The 18,467-nt window shown below is 47.9% G+C and overlaps 1 protein-coding gene and 1 long non-coding RNA gene across 6 annotated transcripts in view; both read right to left on the bottom strand.

The window, feature by feature from the left end:
• SGSM2 (small G protein signaling modulator 2) overlaps positions 1-16,711 on the bottom strand; it is a 75,135-nt gene extending 58,424 nt beyond the window's left edge. For 4 of the 5 annotated variants that reach the window (XM_069089638.1, XM_069089637.1, XM_069089635.1 and 1 more), the window contains exons 1-2: positions 16,427-16,711; positions 13,065-13,140 (exon numbers count right to left, since the gene is read on the bottom strand). In XM_069089638.1, coding sequence (XP_068945739.1) covers positions 13,065-13,140; positions 16,427-16,483 — 133 coding nt within the window. In that variant the 5' untranslated portion in view covers positions 16,484-16,711. The remainder of the gene's footprint in view (positions 1-13,064; positions 13,141-16,426) is intronic. The other variant, XM_069089639.1, reaches the window with a different exon arrangement.
• A 701-nt stretch (positions 16,712-17,412) lies between these two features.
• LOC138162462 (uncharacterized) lies at positions 17,413-18,448 on the bottom strand. Its single transcript, XR_011168644.1, has 2 exons — positions 18,313-18,448; positions 17,413-18,087 (listed from the first exon to the last, which is right to left on the bottom strand). It is a non-coding gene; the product is annotated as an uncharacterized lncRNA (long non-coding RNA).
• Positions 18,449-18,467: the final 19 nt, after the last annotated feature.

An 18,467-nucleotide genomic window follows, 5' to 3' on the forward strand; every position in this document is an offset into this window, starting at 1 on the left:
TCCTTCACCGTCTTAGCATAGACTCATCCAAGGCAACACAAGGGTTAAGCATCAGAGAACCCAAGTCCTGTGATTCCAAAGTCACTAGTATTTCTATTGAACTAGTGACACAGATATGGCCTTGCCCCTCTAGAGCTTATAAATCCTAAATATTAATGGAGCTGAACAGAGAGGATGAACAAGCAGACAACAATATTATTGTACACAAACAAAAATAAAGAGTTAAGCATGGAATGTCAACATGGGACAGTGGAAAAGGGCACTGGGCACAGGAAATAGGTTTATTGCTGGCTCTTTTGCTAATTTACTGGATAGTAGGCTATGTCCTCTTTCTGGACCTAAGTGTCTTAACCTGTAAACTGAGACAATTGTACCAGAAAGTCTATGATTCCAGCTTTAATATTTTATGATTCCATATAAATAAAAAAACCACTTGAAAGTTGACTAGGAGGCCATGTGCAAGCCTGATGGATTAGGAAGTAGAGAGACCTTGGATTTGAATCCCAGTGCTGCCATTATCTGGGTGACCTTGGCCTTCACCTCTCTGACCTTCCTTCTTCACCGAAGGGTTGGACTATAAGACCTCTGGGATCTCCTTCCAAGCTTCTATGGTCCATATGCAAGAGTTAATCCAATGATAAAGCATACTGAGCAAGCCACCTAGTCAAACAGGATCTTTTGTAACTTCTTGCCCCAAAGAGACAATAAAAACCCAAGGCAGAACCAAGGGTAATGCACACAAGTTGCTAAGAGCCAGAGTTAAGGTTGTTGGACTTACTGAAGAATGGAATGGACGCCATGGGAAGGTAGTTGTAGTTTCTGCTTGCACTGGAGGGTTTCAAGCAAAGGCTGGATGACTACTTGTCCAGGACATAGTAGAGGAGATTCTTGTTGAATCACAGGTTGCTCCAGGTGGGCCCTGAAGTGCCTTCCACTGCTAACATTCAGTGGTTCAATTAAATGGATATTTATTGATCAATGGGTGAGATCTGCTCAACTGGCTTTTTCCCTCTCATTCATCTTTATTCTTTGTTACAAAGGACAGCTCTCTGGATAGTGGAAGGAATATATACTGAAATGAAAGGGATTTTAAGCAAAAGCTATCAATATAATTTTTTTTCTTAGAAAAGAAAAAAAGGGAGATGGAAGAATTTAAAAAAAGCTTGAAAGAAAGGCCTACTTTTGGGCAGGTTTGGTTGAACAAGAAAGTGCACTAAAAGGTAATGGGAGCTGTGTAGGAGGTTGCTGTCATGATGGAGTCAAAGGATCACAGATCTGGAGCTGGAAGGTATCATAGTGGTCATCTTGGTCAGCCCCCTCAGATCACAGATAAGGAAACTAAGACCCAAAGCAGGAGGGTGGCTTGCCAGAAGTCAGATGGAAATAGCGATATGCAGGCTGTAGGAGGCACACTGATACTCCTATTTGTTTTTCGATTGGTTTCCCTTGTCTAAACCTGTGATTTCATTGGTAAAGGGAACTCATGATATAAAAACTTTCTTTTCCAACACAGATTTAGCAACAAAATCAGACATAGAGAATTATCTAGTATAATGAGAAGTTCAGTGACTTGTCCATGGTCACACATCTAATATTAATTGGAGGTAGAATCTGAATTCAAGTCTTCCTCATGCCATGTTATTTCTCATAAGACTTGACACTCACTCTCTCTCCTTCCATATAATGGGTACACACACACATGCTTATGGGCTTGATACAGTTAATAAACATACACACACATATGCTTTCATCATACATTCTCCATGCAAGATTTTTGCTCTCATTACAAAGTAAAAAGCCAAGTCTTAAAATATTTCTGGCCATGATGTCAAAGAGCCAAAGGTTAGGGGAAGCGTGTATTAAGGCCACTTAATCCTGTTTCTTAGAATCTGGCCATCTAGAACTTGGTAAACAGCTTTCCTTCAGACCAGAGCAGCTTAGCTCAAAGAATCATCTTCCTTCTTTCCCACTAAGCAAGAGGGTCAAGGTTTCTTGAAAGGTTTACCATCTTTTTGGAGGGCAGATCTGTTGCCAAAGGTGTTTCTCTCCTAGTATGAATTGAGAGCCCACAAAGCACTATCACTCAATCCCATTCCTTCCTCTGGCCACAGACTCTGTTCTGTCCTGTCTCAAGCTTCAGCCCCTCAAGAGGGAGGCATAGGCTAGATTCACTTATTCACTACCTTCCCCGTATGTGGTTGCAGGGTGACTTCATTGCCTAATATCCTGGCCCCCTCCCCCTCCCCCAGTGAGTTGACCTTCTTCTTTCTGCCAGCATGCTGGCCACCAGGCCAGGAGAAGCATAGCATGACCTGCTTGGAGAGAAAAAAGGCTGAAATTGTGGCAGGTGAGGAGTTGAAAGGGAGCCTGAGCTTTCAGGGGATCGTAAATCTTTGACTGTCTAGTTTTTACAAAGCCTGATGGAAGATGAAGGTCAATCAACAGCAGCAACATCCCCCCCCCCCCAACCCTTCCTCCCACGCATTTATGTCTGAAGCTTCCTGCATGACAAGGTAATCGTGTCTCCAGCAGCCCGCCCCCAGAAAGGCTGGGGAGGGACTGCCAGGCTGGCTGGCTGCTGCTTCCTTCTCTCCAGCTGCCACGTAGATGGCTGGGAGCTGTCCAGGGTCCTGGTTTCTGGGCAGCCAGGGAAGTGCGAAGGTTCTTTGCTGGAATTTCCTAACCCCTCATTAACTAATCCATCCATCCATCCATTGAACAGTCATCATTAAACACCTACTGAGAATGAAATATTATCCTGGGTGTTGGGGGACAAAGTATAAATTATTGGCAGAGCTAATTGTACTGATATCAAGCAATAGAGGACCTGGAGACTGCCAGCCTCATATAGTATAGTGGAAAGGGCACTGGTTCTAGAGGCAGAAAATCTTGGTTAAAATCTCATTCTAACATTTACTACTTGTGCGACCTTGGGCAAGTCACTTAAACTTCCTAGGCCTCAGTTTGCTCATCTGTAAAACAAAGGGGTTGGATTAGATAGTCTCTTGCTACTCTAGATCTAGGAGATATATGGGACTTAGAGTTCATCTAATCTAGACCAGAATTTTTTTAAAACTCATGCTCCAGATGCCAGTGAACTGTTTGAGAATGGACAGGAAAGGAGTCTTTCATCTTCACCGGCCTTGGTTTCCAGAGTGCTTTGAGGTTACCAGGTAAGTCCTGCTATTTGAGAGTCATGGGGCCTGAGAATAAGTCCTTTAAGATTAATATGGCTTGCACAAGTACAAAAATTTTTATATCAGCTCTTTTTGAGGTAACCAAGAATTGGAAATTGAGGGGATGCCCATCAACTGAGGAATAGCTAAACAAGTTGTGAATGTATATGAATGTAATGAAATACTATTGTTCCATAAGAAATGAGGAGCAGGTGGACTTCAGAAAAACCTGGAAAGACTTACGTGAACTGATACTGAGTGAAGTGAGCAGAACCAGGAGAACATTGTACGCAGTAGCAGCAGCAGAGTAACAGCAACATTGTGTGATGACTGACTTTGATAGACTTAACTCTTCTTAGCAATGAAAGGATCTAAGACAATTCCAAAAGACTCACGATGGAAAATGCCATCCATATCCAGAGAAAGAACTATGGAGTTTGAATGCAGATCAAAGCATACTATTTTCTCTTTTTTGTTTCTTTTTTCTCATGGGTTTTCCTTTTTGTTCTAATTCTTCTTTACAACATTACTAAAGTAGAAATATGTTTAATATAATTGTACAGGTATAGCCTTTATCAGATTGCATGTCATCTTGGGGGAGGGAGGAGTGAAAGGAGGGGGAGAAAATTTGGAACTCAAAATTTTATAGAAGTGACTGTTGAAAACTAAAAACAAATAAATAAATAATTAAAAAAAAAAAAAGAATAGCATTGCTTGGTGAGGAGCCAGGATAAGAATAGTCTTTGGCAGCCTCCATCCCATCTTGATCATCTCAATCTGATAATGGTAAAGGACCTTGAGTCCTTGCCATATGATCATTGATTGAACTAGAGATTATTATCTTAGAGAAGAAGAGAGTTGTTGGTGGGGGTGGGGCGATGATAGCTATCTTCCAGTATTGTTAAGGCTGTTATATAAAAGGAAGAATTCCACTTGGCCTTCCTGGATGCCAGAGGATGGAACTGTGAGCCAGTGAATGGAAGCTGCAAAGATGCAGATTTAGTTTCAAGGTCAGAAAAATCTTCTGGGTTATTAGAGCCATCATCAAGGAGGATGGCTGTCTTGATAGGCAGAGGAGTCCCTGCCATGACAGGTCTTCAAGCAGAGGTCAGATGGCCACATGTTGGGGAGAATGTAGTGAGGGTTGTTTTTCAGGTATTGGTCAGACCATGTGTGGCTGCTTAGGTCCCTTCTGGCTCTGGCATTCTGGGATTTTGAGGAGTGAGATTCGTGAGACACCCTGAAAATGACTAATTCATTGAGCAGTGCAGGGAGGAAAGCAGGGGGGAGGGGTGGCTGGAAAGGAGGAAACTCTAACATGAGAAGGAATCCTTGTACAGAAAAGAGAGAAAGACTAAAAACAGCCAGGAGCCCAAGTCTTCCAACATGAGGCAACAACTTGCTTCTCAGCACAATTACCCAAGGTGGGATGCAAACCTTCCCTAGCACCTGCTTCTCTTTTTCATTTATTAGCATCTCCTTCCCATTCCCCAGAGCCGCTCACTGCAGACCTTCCCTGTTAATGAAAGCTGCTTAGCAACAGGGAGCTGAATCATGAGACCCTGCTGCTGTTACTGCTTAGAGCCTGGGAGGACCCCTACCTCCCACTCCTATGGAGGAGGGGCATAGCCCCAGCCTGGAAGCAGCTCCAATGTTAACACATTCTGTAATCAGAGGAGAGCACTGGGTTGGCCTATGGAGCAGGAACTGAGAAGCCCCAACAGTCACAGATTTAGAACTGGAGGATCTTTAAAAAGCATCTGGTCCAACCTCCTCATTTTACAGATGAGGAAACTAAGGCCCAGAAAGAAGTGACTTGTCCCATGTCACACAGGTAGTCTAGTAGCAAAGTTTGGATTTGAATCTGTGTTCTTTGTCTTTCCCCTGCGCCAAGGAAGCTACTCTGGGGAGGAGGATCTCTGGAGTCTGAAGGCTGGGTGTCAGTAAGTGTGTGGGGCTTGTCTCAGCACCCTCTCACAGTCCATTCATCAAAGGTGAAATTTTAGCAAAATAAAAATAGTAGCAAGTCTCCCCCCTTTCAGGGAAGGGGAAGATCAGTTTCCTGGGAAGCTTTTGTCTTCTCCAAGGAACACAATTGGTGCCTTATTGTTTTTTGGAGTACCATGGAAGGCAGAGTTGCCAATTGTGTCTGTCAGCTTTAGTGCTTGAACACAGTAAGCATTCAATAAATGTTTGTTGATAGTTGATATATATGTTTGTGAGCAATGGAATTTTAGCTTGTGACAATTTGTGCTGGGAACCCTGACCTTATGGAACTAATTCCTAAAAAGTAAAAAAGGAGATAGTTCTGCATCCAGTTTGGGGATAGTGAGGTAGGAGATCCCTCTTTGTTGTCCAAGTTAGGAAGGTGAACATCCCTAGTGCTGATACTATGGGTGTGTGTGCATGCACACAGGCTCCTTCCTGCACAGCCCCCCCCCCCCCCCCCCCCCTTTGCTGGCAAACAAAGCCTCCTTCTTCAAACAAACCATCTATGAGCAGAAACCTGGCGAGCTTCTCCGACCAGACAGACAGGTTCCAGAGAAACAAGAATGAGCACACCCACAGTACAACAGCTTCCCGAATGCACAAGGATTCCCTGGCTCCTCTTGGAAGCTTCCTCTCACTGCTAGGCACCCAGGCCTGGTGCTCATCTACAGATAGTCCTGACTGGCCTTGGCTTTTGAAACACACCTGGCCTTGACTGGTACAAACCTTTGCCCCAGGAATCCTACTGCTTAACCTTGATTAATTCTAGCCCTTGTTTTTCAACTGATTTAGCCCTTTAGGATCAGATGCATGGTGGAATTAGCAGACCGTGCGTGTGTTATGAACAAGAAAGAGGGCCACAGGAGCGGTGTAGAGGGTGTCATAAAAAAAAAGTATAAATAGGGGGAAAAAAAGATGGGCTGATCATGTAGGGGGAGTGGAGGATAATAAGCTGGACAGCTTGGTATCCAGAGAATGTCAAGAGAATGGAACTAGGAAGCCATTATGTTGGGTAGTCTCTTTGTGACAGGACACACAAGAATCAAACAGGGTGGGCTACAGTTTGCAACCCTGGAGGGAATATATGCCTCAGGAAGATCACAAATCCACTTTGAGAACTGAGCTGGTTGTTATTATGCTTCTTGAAACTTGAAAAGGCTACAAGCCAAGACCAAAATGGAAGGAGTGTCGGTACATGATATTTTGTTTGCAGATGAGTGTGCACTCAATGCAGGCTCTGAAGCTGAGATGCAACAAAGTATGGACCAATTCTCTGCTACTTGTGCTAATTTTGGCCTAACAATTAACACCAAGAAAACACAGGTGTTCCACCAGCCACCACCACACCAGCCATATGTGGAACCATCGGTTACAGCAAATGGAGAAGTTCTGAAGGCTGTGGATAAGTCCACTTCCCTTGGCAGTGCACCTTCCAGGGATGTATACACCGATAATGAGGTTGACATTGCCAGAGCTAGCTCAAGTGTTTGGGAGGCTCCAAAAGAAAGTGGGGGAGAGAAGAGATATTAGACTGACTACCAGATTGAAGGTCTGCAGAGCCGGGATGCTGACCTCATTGCTGTCTGACTGTAAACCCAGACAGCCTACCAGCGCCCCACCAGGAAACGAATCGCTTCCACCAGAATTGTCTTGGGAAGATTCTGAAGATCACCCAGCAGGAGAAGGTACCAGACACTGAGGTCCTCACGTGAACTAAACTGCCAAGCACTCAAACTCTGCTTCAGAGAGTGCAGCTCCAATGGGCTGGCCATATTGTTGACATGCCAAACATCCACTGGCCAAAAAGACTATTTTATGGAGAACTTACACAGGGCAAGCATTCACATGGGGGTCAGAAGAAGTGATACAAGGACATTCTTCAGGTCTCTTTTTTTTTTTTTTTTAAGCAATCGGGGTTAAGTAACTTGCTCAAGGTTACACAGCCAGGTGTTTCTGGGTGGGTAATAAGTGTCTGAGCCCAGATTCGATCCACATGTCATCCCGACACTGGACCCTGTGCTCTTACTCGCTGAGCCACCTGGCCTCCCCTAAGCAGTTGGGGTTAAGTAACTTGCTCAAGGTTACACGGCCAGGTGTTTTAGGTCTCTCTTAAGAACTTTGGAATTGATTTGTGACATGGGAGACACTGGCACAGGACCACCCAGCATGATGTGCCCACATCTCTGAGGAAAGCAGAACTGAAGTAGTTCAAAAGGAACTTGGAACGTGCAAATTTAGAGAATCCACCCCAAAGGTTCACATGGACTATTTGTATCTGGCCTGTAGTGGAGCATTCCAGGCTCATATTGGTCTGATCAGCCATAGTCAAACTCACTGTAACTTGACTCCCACATAGTGACATCCATTTGGTCCTCTTCCAAAATGAAGAACAACAATCAGCCAACCAATGCCCAGCCATTATGCCTCCGCTTCAAGGATCCGTCATGTTGTCCCGTCCCTCCACTATGCAGATTTAACTGCCCTCTACAGGGGAGGGTCTTTGGGCAGCATTGGGACCAACTTGGTGATGAGCCTATGAGACTCATAGGATCAAAGATTTGGAGCTCGAAGGGATGCCAGAGACCACTGAGTACAACTCTCTCATTTTACAGATGAAGAAACAGAGGCTGGGGGCAGTTAAGTGATTTGCCCAGGACCACATAACTGGTAAGTATCTGAGACAGGATTTGAACTCAAGTCTTCCCAACCCCAAGCCAAGCATCCTACCCATTTGTAGGACCTCCCTTCTCAGAACTTAGCCAGCTTGGTCCTCAGGTATTGATCATCACCTCTATCACAGAGTCCAGCATCAGCAGATGGTGGGAGAGGTGATAGATTAGTAGCCCCCAATGAAGAGTACTGGTACCCCAAGGAATCACAGCAGAGGAAAGCTGGGAGGGACCCCCAGTGGCTGCCTCAGAAGCATGCCCCTGCCAATATACCCATCAAATAATTGTGTGGTTTCTGCTTAAAGACCTCTGGGAGGCAAGAGGAGACCTACCACCTCTCAAGATGGCCTATTCCACTTCTGGAAAGTCCTCCTTATTAGGAAGTTTTTCCTAACACAAGCCTAATTTGGTCACTTTGAAATTTCTACCCATTCCTCCTCATGTCTAATCACTTCTCCATATGACAGCCTTTCACATATCAAAGACGACTGTTATGTTCCCCCTCGGTCCTCTTTTCTCCAGTTCTTTCAATAGATCTTGATTTAATATGCACTCAAGGCCAGCCACCATCTTGTTTACCCTCATTCATACATTTCCCAGTTTAGCAACGTCCTTCTTATACTGAATCCAGTGACCGAAGCCAAACAGTACTCCAGAGGTGTGCTGCCTGGGGCAGATGATAGTGGGACCATCACCTCCCTACTCCTGGAAACTCTGCTCCTCTTAAGAGAGCCCAAGGTCACACTAGCTTTTTTCACTGCCGTATTGAATTGCTGACTCATAATGAGCTTGCAGCCCACTAACATCTCCAGATCTTTATCAGAACAGCTGCTGTCTATCCATGACAAAGAATTCAGTCAAACAGTTCTTATGCACTTAATATGTGTCAGAAACTGGGAATACAGAGACAAAAAAAAAATTAGTCCCTGCCCTCGAAGAGCTTACTTTCTATTGGGGGAAACAATAGAAAATTAAATACAAGAAGTATACAAAGTAACATCTGAGAGAGGAGTACAAGTCTCCTATGAAGAACAGCTTGTTAACTAGGAGGAGGGTTCTTGAGGGCGCAAATAAAGGAGGAGGGGGAAGGGAACATGGCAGGGATGGAGATGACACGAAGGACCCAGAGGGAGTGGAGAGCAGAAGCCAGGGAAGCAGCGGCTCAGGCAGCCTACATCCAGCTCAGGATGACAGGAACTCTGAGGGGAGATGTAGAGCAGCCCACTGTCCCCTTCATGGTAATGTCTGCAAGTAGGGTTGTGTATGTGAGTTCATAGGACAGTCTTATCTTTGGGCCCGGATCAGTAGCTGGTTTGGCAAGGCAGGGCAGCAGGAAGTCCCCAGCATACTGGGTGGACCCCCTATGGAGGATTTCTGGAAGGACATGGACAAGAGCCCCACTGAGATGTGACTGCCTTGACTCTTGGCAATTGGCAAGCATGCCCTAGTGACAATCGACTTGGAAGACTTCTTCTGGATTCATTCCCTTTATCTCCTATCTAGAAGCCTTGCTGGGCAGAGTAACAGCTCTGGATTACCTCCTATTACCACAATCCTTAGCAACCCTCCACCCGTGCTCTGATCAGAGCCACCCCAGCTGCCCTAGGCAGTCTGGTATTTTTGTCTCCATTCTGGACCCAAGAATCAGGAGACTGGAGTCTTTGTCTAATTTTCCATGCTTGGCTTGGGAAAAGGCAAAACAAATTCAGTTCTTTTGAGTGAGGCTGCCTGATTTAATGGGAGGGGCAAGTCAGGAGATGTTGTTCCATCACTGAGTCCCCCGCTGACCCTGGGTAAGTCCCATGCTCTCTGGGCCTCCATGACCTTATCTGTATAATGAGGAGGAAGCCCTGCCCTTCTGGGGATAGGGAAAAAAAGCTCTTCAAATGTAACCAAAAGCACGGGACAAATGTGAGACAAATGTAATAATAGCAGCATTGTTATCACTGCAAGGGGAGGCCGAGAAAATACTTAAGGTCAGTAGCTTTCCTTGCTCACCCTGTTCAGGCACAGCTGAAGTGTGGTCTACATTAGTGACTATTAGAAACAACCAGACTCAGCCATTACTTTGGGGAGTCTCACTGGATGGTTCAGAAAGGAACTAGGGATGGGGGGAAGTGGGGAGGGCTGCTCCTCACCCTGATTGGCCTGACTGTGAAGCCCTCACCTCTTCTCCTGCTTAGCCTGCCGGCCTCCGAAAACATGCCCCCTCCCATCCTGTAACACATGTGTGCCCTCCTCCCCTTGACCTATGTGTTCCTTCCCTGCCTGCCCATTCATGTCTCCATGAGGGGCAAGAACTAGGTGCGGTCAACACAGGGCTATGAGCAATTACAAGAGATTAAATAGGATGGCAGATTTCAACTTGGAAGGGTCTTCAGGGGACATCTAGTTCAACTCCATCTTTACAACTGAGGAAACTGAGACCCAGAAAGGTTGTGACACCAGTAATCACTATCAGGGGTAGGATTTGAACCCAGGCTCTCTGACTCCATACTGCTCCAATCTATGACAGCTAAGAACAGTCACTGCTCTTAACCTGGGTGTGTAGGATATGAAAAAAATAACCGTCCCCTTAAGATTCTGATCCAATTCAATAAGCTTTTAAATAATAATAACCTATCATTCATGAGTGCTTTGTAAAGTTTGCAGAGTATATGGCCTATCTCATTCGATCCTCACAACAACCCCAGGAGAGATGCACTGTGCTTACTTAGCAGATAAACAATTAAGGCAGAGAGAGAGAGACAGGGAAAGAGAGAGACAGGGAGAGGGAGGGAGGGGGAGGAAGGGGGAGAGAGAGAGAGAAGGAGGGAGAGGGAGAGACAGAGAGAGAGAGACAGAGAGAGTATGTGTGTAAATGACTTGCCCAGGATCACAAACTTAGGTCTTCTAGATTCTAGGTTCAGAATTCTAGCCGATATGTCACCCACAAAGAAAACAAGCAGCAGCCTCCAAGGGACATACTTTCTGTTGGAGAGGGAGGTGCCAACAAGTAAAAGGATCTGATGTCTGACTGCATTGAGGTGAGGAAGTTCCTTTATTAATGCAACTCTGCACATTCTCTGCAACCTGAAGGTTCAGACAGACTGGGGGCAGGGGTGGGGGTGGGGGCAGTGATTTGCCCTGGGTCACAAATGAATGGGAGGCAGAATCTGAATGCAGTTCTTCCCAACTCTAAGGTCAGCTTTCCATCCCCTCCACTGCACAGTCTCTCCATCCTGTCTTCTCAAAATCAAGTTCATGAATGATCATTGAGGAAGGAGAAACCTCTGAAAACTGGGGGATCGAAGGAGGAATCTGCAAAAGCTTCCTGGAGGAAGCCATCCATGGCCTGAGCATTGAAGGGAGCTGGGGATTGATTCCCAGAGGCAGACTAGCATTGAGGGCAGAGTAGGAAAGGGAGGCCCAGTTTAGGAATGGTATGTGATCATGGCTGGCACAGAGTGACTACAATGTCGTGGGTGGGCAGTGTAGCAAACCTAATGTGAGGGGAAAATGGTGGCATTGGAATTTGAAGTTTCTGAAATTTGAAATTGGGTCCAAATCCTGGCTTTGTGAAGTTGGGTGATTCATTTCCTGCTCAGGGCCTAAAGTGAGTTCACTTTATCAAATGAGGGTGTTCAGGACGATGGTTTCTAAGGCCTTCTTCAGCTCTAAAATCCTGTGACCTGTAAACCTCTCTTTGGGTAAGGTAGCAGATGGCGGGGGGGTGGTAAAGCCTTGCAAATGGGGGGACAGATATATGGCATAAGGCCTGGTCCCAAAAGATGGAGGCACGGGAAGTGGGCACTAGGCTGGGAGCAGAATCTAGATGAGAAGGCCCAGGAGCAGAGGCTGGTGACAGTTGGAAGTGGATAGTTGCCTTTATCCCAGGGCTAAGCAGTAGTTGGTAGATGAGAATGGAGCTACTGAGCCTTGGAACTTGTACCAGCCTCTAGGGCCACACGGATATTTTCAGGTTAAAATTCCCGTCCTATAATAGGAAAATTCTATACTTTGCAGGAAGTTGTATTTTACTTCTGAAAAAACACTGGAAATTGAGTTAAATCCCACTTTTGGTCTTTGTTGCCAATGGTACTTTGGGAAAGTCACTTAACCTGGGTCTGTTTCCTCATCTATAAAATGGGAGTCAAAGTCAAGCAAGGTAAATCAGCATTAGGGCTGATTCCTTTCTTGCCCAGGGCCCAATTTCCTCAATCTGACATATACTCACACATATTAAGGGAACATTACACCTGAGAGGTAAGGCTGTAGTCAAGAAGAGAGAGCTGGCATTGGAGTTAGGAAGACTGGGGCTTGAGGGGGCGAGTCTAGACAAGCCACAAAACCTCTCAGTGGCCCAGGCTGACTTTATACTGTACAGTGGCAATTCACCTGCAGAGCTAGGGGGGATTTCCTCACCTGGGAGTTCCCTATGTCAAGGAAATCACAGGCCTGGTCCAAAATCCAAAACACACTATGTCTGAGGCACTGTGATAGGCATGATGCAAGCAGAGGCAGCTAAACATGGAAGGGGCCAGCTTAATATATTTCCAAGTCAATTGAATCAGGGCTGATGTAATTTTCCCCCAGGAAACATTCACCTTGTGATCAGCCCTACTCTGCGTGATTTACTGTGAGAAGTGCCTGGGAAAACATTTGTCCCCAAAAGGTAGGGGTCAGGCCATTCAGCCATCAGCCAAAGACAATGTATTTGCTAGCTTCTTGCTACTTGTTCCCAAGGATTAGAGAAGAACAACTTCCTGAAAATCGAAAGTGAACTCACTTTAGAGGTCTCAGTTTTGAGGGTTACAGAGGCAGGAATGTTCTGGGTTTATCTTGGACTTTTCCCATCTGATCTTGGGAGGCTTTTGGTCTCTATCCTAGCCTGTAATAAGTGTTATCTGTGTGTGTGTGTTTTCACTAAAAAATGGTGGAGGAATGAATTAAAGAATGAAACATCACAAAAGTAATCACTAGGCTGCTACAAGTAGGTATCCCACTGTTGAAGCAAGGACAAACTGAAAGATGCCTACAGGAAGCTCCAGGGAGCAATTCCAGGTTGCCCACTACTCCAAAATTATGGGTTCGAATCTGGTCTCTGACCCTGCACTAATTGCTCCCTCACCTAACCAATGAGCATTTGTATGATGTGCCAGGAATGGTTCTAGGGGTACAGATAAAACAGTGAGTCATCCCTCTTGCCCACAAAGGCCTGCTCTCTCACATACCAGCCCCTGTCACTCACCACACAGAGCAATGATATGGCTGCTGTCTTCATGCACAAACTTCCTGGTGACGGCTTCCTCCATGATCTGCTTTACCTGGGAACAAATGAATCCCTCTGTCATTCTTTCTTAGCCAGAAGTCCCAAGGAAGAAGGCCTGGCTCCTTGTCACTAAGAGGACATTCCAGTGGGCAAATGGCAGACCTGAAAAGACCCTCAAATCTCCCTCAGTGTACTAAGCCTTGGAGAAGCAGCTGGTGAGACAGGTGCTCTGGACCGGCTGAATCTGATGCCCAGTGGGGACAATTATGCCTGCTTGCTGATCTTGGCCTGGACCACAGAGGGCTTTGGAGGTGGGGCCTCCAGACTTGGTGGAGTGAGGTCTCCTGAGAAGACAGTCTGTCCCTTAACAAGGTCAGACCGGCTTAGCACAGGGGAATGCATTCACAACAAGGATCAGGGGGTGCTCACTCTTGAATCCTCCCAGGTGCTTTCCATAGACTTGAGAACCCCAGCATTCTTGTAGGTAGAAACTCTCCACCTCTAGTATCTTGGCACTGCCCAGAGATGAGACTTGCTTTTCATGGGGTTGAGGTACCAAGTGGCCTACCTTCCTCCATCAACTGGCTCTCCCAGACTCAGGGCTCCCTTGGATCTGAGTGAGGATTTTTATTTCTTATGGGCTCATGATTTCAGTTTACTAAGCTGTCAATGGCCCAGTCAACAAGTATTATTAAGTGCCCACCACGTATCAGGCCCTGGGCATGCAAAGATTAGAAAAAGAAGTGTCTACTTCAGGGAGGTTACATTAGTGCTGGTTCCTGGGAGTGCTTGAATTTTAACTGGCAGACAGGGTTATAAACTAGTTGGAGTAATGCCCATTTGGGCAGGGTGGGGGGATGGAGGTGCCTATTTACTATTCCACATTAATGAGAGTCTAGTCCTGCCTGCAAAGAGGACCTCTTTGAGCTTGGGGTTCCACTTAGTGAGAGGTGAGGTAAAGTTTCCCAGAACCAATTACTTCATTTTCCTCCCTGAGGCAATCAAGGTTAAATGACTTGTCTAGATTCACTCAGTTAAGTGTCAAGTATCTGAGCTCACATTTGAACTCAGGTTCTCCTGACTCCTGGGCAGGTGCTCTATCCATTTCACCACCTAGCAGCCCCAGAAGCAGTTACTTCTAAAGGCCCACAGGTGGGAATGTGGGTAACTTCACAGTTAATCCAGGGCATATGGGATGCCTTGCTGACCACCTGGACTTGTTAATTATGGGCATTCCTCCTCACACTTGTTTGGAAACCACTCATTTTGATTAGGATTCATCCATTAAGAAAACAGTGGACAGAAAGGATGCTGGATTGGAAGTCAAGAAAGCCTGGGTTCAAATACCAACTTTGTCACTAAATAGCTGTGATCTCGGGCACATCATTACCCTCTCTGGGCCTCAGTTTCCTGATCTGTAAAGTTAAGGTGGTTGGACTAAGTGGCCTCTCAGTTCACTTCCAGCTCTAAATCTCTGATCCCCTGATGGACTGGCTAGACATTTTCAAACTTCAGGCCTCCCCCTCACTTGATAAACCTCACCAAGTTTCAGCATTGTCCAAATATAGCCTGGGTAGGCTAGGCTCTTTGTCCTACTTTGCTTTTTTCTCAGTGTGTCCTGCTTCCCACATCATCCGGCCCATCTCCCCTGAGGACAGAGTCTGTTTTCAACTTGTGAGCTGGCTTTATTTATTTCCCCTGGGTAAGATTCAGTTGGTCATCAGTCTGCCTGCCTGGGGATCTGGCATGTTTAATGTCTTCCTGGCTATGTTCATACAGGTGCATTTGAGAACCTCACACTAATAAGGGAGATTAGGATATTTAATATTTCATGGCAAGGACTGTCTTTGCCTTTCTTTGTATCTTTGTATAGCTTAGTACAGTGCCTGGCAGTTAGGAAACCCTTAATAAATGCTTGTTGACTGGCTGATTGACTTAGGAGGCATCCTTGAAATTTCAGAAGCTTCCATCATACTTTTGTGGAAGAGGAGTAAGAGAATGGATATATAAAGGAAAGGTAATTAGCCTTGAGTTTGAGTGGGTTAGTGAGTGTGAGTTTGTGTGAAAGTGTGTGTGTGTGTGAAATTCTGTAGTCCTTCCTGGAGGAGAGAAAAAGGGAGTCTTTGCTAAGAAGCAGTATTCCTACCCCCCAATGACCCCTGAGACCAGCCTACCCTGGGTCTTGAAATTGGTCCCCACACCATCTTCCTGGATTCTGCCAGACTTCCACTTAGCCTTTTGCAAGGTCAAGAAACCATCTAGCCTGGGGTCTACCACACAGCCCAGTATCCCTCCTCCCCCAGTAAAGTATTCCCCCTTTCCCTCTAGGTTCTGGGGTGGGGCTCTCTTTTCTCTAGGGGCATTTGTTCTTACATAGCTCATAAGGAGGGTTGGGGTGTGTGAGTAGGGGGATGTCTATGGTTGGAAGACAGGGCCCCAAGAGCCAGGCAGTAGCAGGATGCAGAGAAAAGGGCTTGGTCACCTTGAGTATAATAATAAATGCTTCTGGGTCGATAGGACCTTTTCAGAGATGAACCCCATAAAGGGATAGAATATGGCAGGGCAGCTAAGACGATTCCAAGGGAGGGGGGTCAAGCTCATGGAAGTGGGGATGGCATCTGAAAGCAACAGGGAATAGAAGAGGCCAGAGTGGAGAGGTATAAGGAAACTGGGGAAGAGGATATCATTATTAGAAAAGCACAGGGGTTCACTCACTCTGAAAATGTATAAGATCGCACGGGTTTTTTTCTCAGACAAGAGCCCTGTGGTGGTTTGGCTTAAGGGGGTAGGAAGAGGGAGAAATAGTCTGGGTGGGGAAAACCCTTCTGCAGCAAAGTCCCAGGTCCCGGGAGCTGGGGAGCTAAGCTTCCAACTTCAACGACCCTCGAGTAGCAGAGCTGGGGGTGGGTGCCCTGAATTGCCCCGGCTCCCAAGGGAATCCATGGAGAAACCGCGCCCCCTCCTCCCCCCCTTCCCCTCTCCAGCGGGGCTGTAAATGAATGAATCTTATCTCCCCTTCCCGCCCCAGTCTCTCTTTCACAGGAACAACGACCTCTCTCCCCCCGGCCCCCCGGCTGCTGCTGCCGTCATAGGGTGGGGAGCTGCAGGGACCGAGGAGAAAACAAGCACGGGGGGCTACTGGGCGAGACTCCCCGCCTCGGAGAGGGTCCTCCCAAACCAGAGGGGATCCCTCCAAAGCAAGACTGGGGCCTTAAAGTAAGGGGCCATCCTGAGGATGGACCTTCTGGAGTCCTATCCTACTGCCCATGCTGGGGCTTGTTGGGATGCACCCACTGGGACCGCTGGGACTGGGCTCCTTGCATACCCAGCGCGAACCTTACCTCCTTTTTGACGTTCCACAGTAATTTCTCTTTGACCGCGTCCTCGGTACGACTCATGGTGCCCAGAGGAGCGGAGCCCCGCGCCGGCTAGCCCGGGCTGCGGCCACTGGCCGCCGCGCCTAGTCTGGTCCTCCTCGATTCAGCTGCCCGCGGGCAAGGCGGAGCCCTGGCCCGCCGCGGCCGCCGCGCTCCCGGAACCCTGCAGCTGCCGCTGCAGCCACTGCTCGCCGTTCAGCTCCGCAGCCATCTTCCGAGCCCGGCACAGACAGACGTCAGGAGGCTGGCCCGGCCCCTTCCCATGGCCGGGGGCGGGGTGGGGGGGGGGGCTGGGGGGGGCGGTGGGGGGGGGGGCGGCCCCGGGGGGGGGGGGGAAACGAGGAGGGCTGGCGGGGAAGCGGCGTGCCATCCCGCAGCCGCCGCCATGGCAACGGGCTACCCCCGCCCACCCCCGCACCCCTAGCCCGGAGGGCGTGTGCCTGGCGCATTGTGGGGGCTCCCCACTCATCCACCTCCATTGACACGGGAGGGTGGAGAGAAGGGAGGGGAAAATGCAGTCGTACTCCCCGGGGAGGCTTGGGATAAGGGTGGGGGAGAGAATACAGCCGTACCCCTCCCCCCCACCGTGGGTAAGTGGGAGGCTTGGGGAGAGGAGGTAGACCCTTAACCCGACCGCAAAGTAGCAGGAAGATCAATGCGAGGGCATAGGCAACAGGAGGGAGCACCCACAAGTCGAGCCCCGCAGATTGAGAACCCCACAACTGCCGCAGGGTCTAGGGCAGTAATATTAGTCCTTCAGGGCTAGCAGGGATCTATCCTCTACCCCTAGCTCGGGACTTGGTCTGGCCCTAGGCTAGCAGGGCTTCCCAAAGGCTGGACAAGCACTCCATGGGGATCCGGGTGATTAAATAAATATGGATCGCAAGCTCCCTCGATTTTTCTGCTCCTTTGCTTTCTCTATGACATGATCTCCAAAGTATATCTGGCTATTTCTTTTTGTACCGAATTGTTTGCATGTAGTCTCCCCAACGTGTGAGCTCTTGGAGAGCAGGGGCCATTCTTTTTATTTTTCTTTGAATCCCCCACCAGCACAGTTGCTGGCGCGTAGAAGATGCTTAATAAATTGATGCTGGTTGACTTGACTGCCTCTGGATTCTGATTCGTTCCAGGGCAAGCACCACCTGTTTACAGCCTGGGGTGGGGAGCGGTCGCAAGGCTGCCAACTCCGGGACTTGGGAGTCGAGTCAGGCTTAGTTTTGCCAGAAATGGGACAGCCACAGGATTGTGTGTGTTTGTGTGGGTGTGTTGGAAGAGACTGTAGAGTCCACTTTACAGATGAGGAAACTGAGGTAAAGCTCAGGCTTCAAGCCTGAGCCATTTGCTTCAGTCCCAATTCCAGAAGTTAGGGGAGAAGAGCCTAGGCTGAGAGGCATCTCCCGTCTCCGAGCCCGTTTTCTTTTTCGTGAAGTGATCTGGCTGATCTAGAAAATTGGGAGGGTTGTTCCTTTGTTTGCCTGTGGCACTCAGGGCGGCGCCGGGCACACAGTGGGTGCTTAATAAATTTTTGATGATAATAGTGCTGAGATCACCTCTCAGGGTCCTTCCAATTCTAAATCCTTTAGTTACGCGGAGAATTCTGCAGAAAGGCCAAGGGCACTAGGGCCCTGAAGGGAGGAAAGAGGAAAACTGAAGATGTGAATCAAAGAAGTCAAGACTAGCTCCAGGCTGCAGGACCAGGCTGAGCGAGGCTCGGTCCAGGCGTGCAGGGAGCGCTGAAGGGCCTGGGGGGCGGGGCCTCCCCAGTCGCGAGCAAACGGCCAACCTTCCCCCCCCCCCCGCCCCCAAACCAAAGGAGAGTACTCCCGCAAACAAGGAGAGTAGAAACAAACCCCAATGGCCGAGCGAGGGTCCCCAGGAGCCTGACGGAACTTCCTTTTCCATCCCCCTGCCCGCAGGTGCTCACGTGCGGGAAGGTTAGAACGCGGTAGGCTGTAGGTTTCAAATATTCTTCGCCCATTGGCTAGGGAGACTCTTAGAACCCCGC

Source organism: Petaurus breviceps, unplaced genomic scaffold, assembly GCF_028583685.1.
Source record: "Petaurus breviceps papuanus isolate PSGF00001 unplaced genomic scaffold, PetGlider_PUasm1.0 186, whole genome shotgun sequence".
Taxonomy (NCBI): Eukaryota; Metazoa; Chordata; class Mammalia; order Diprotodontia; family Petauridae; genus Petaurus; species Petaurus breviceps.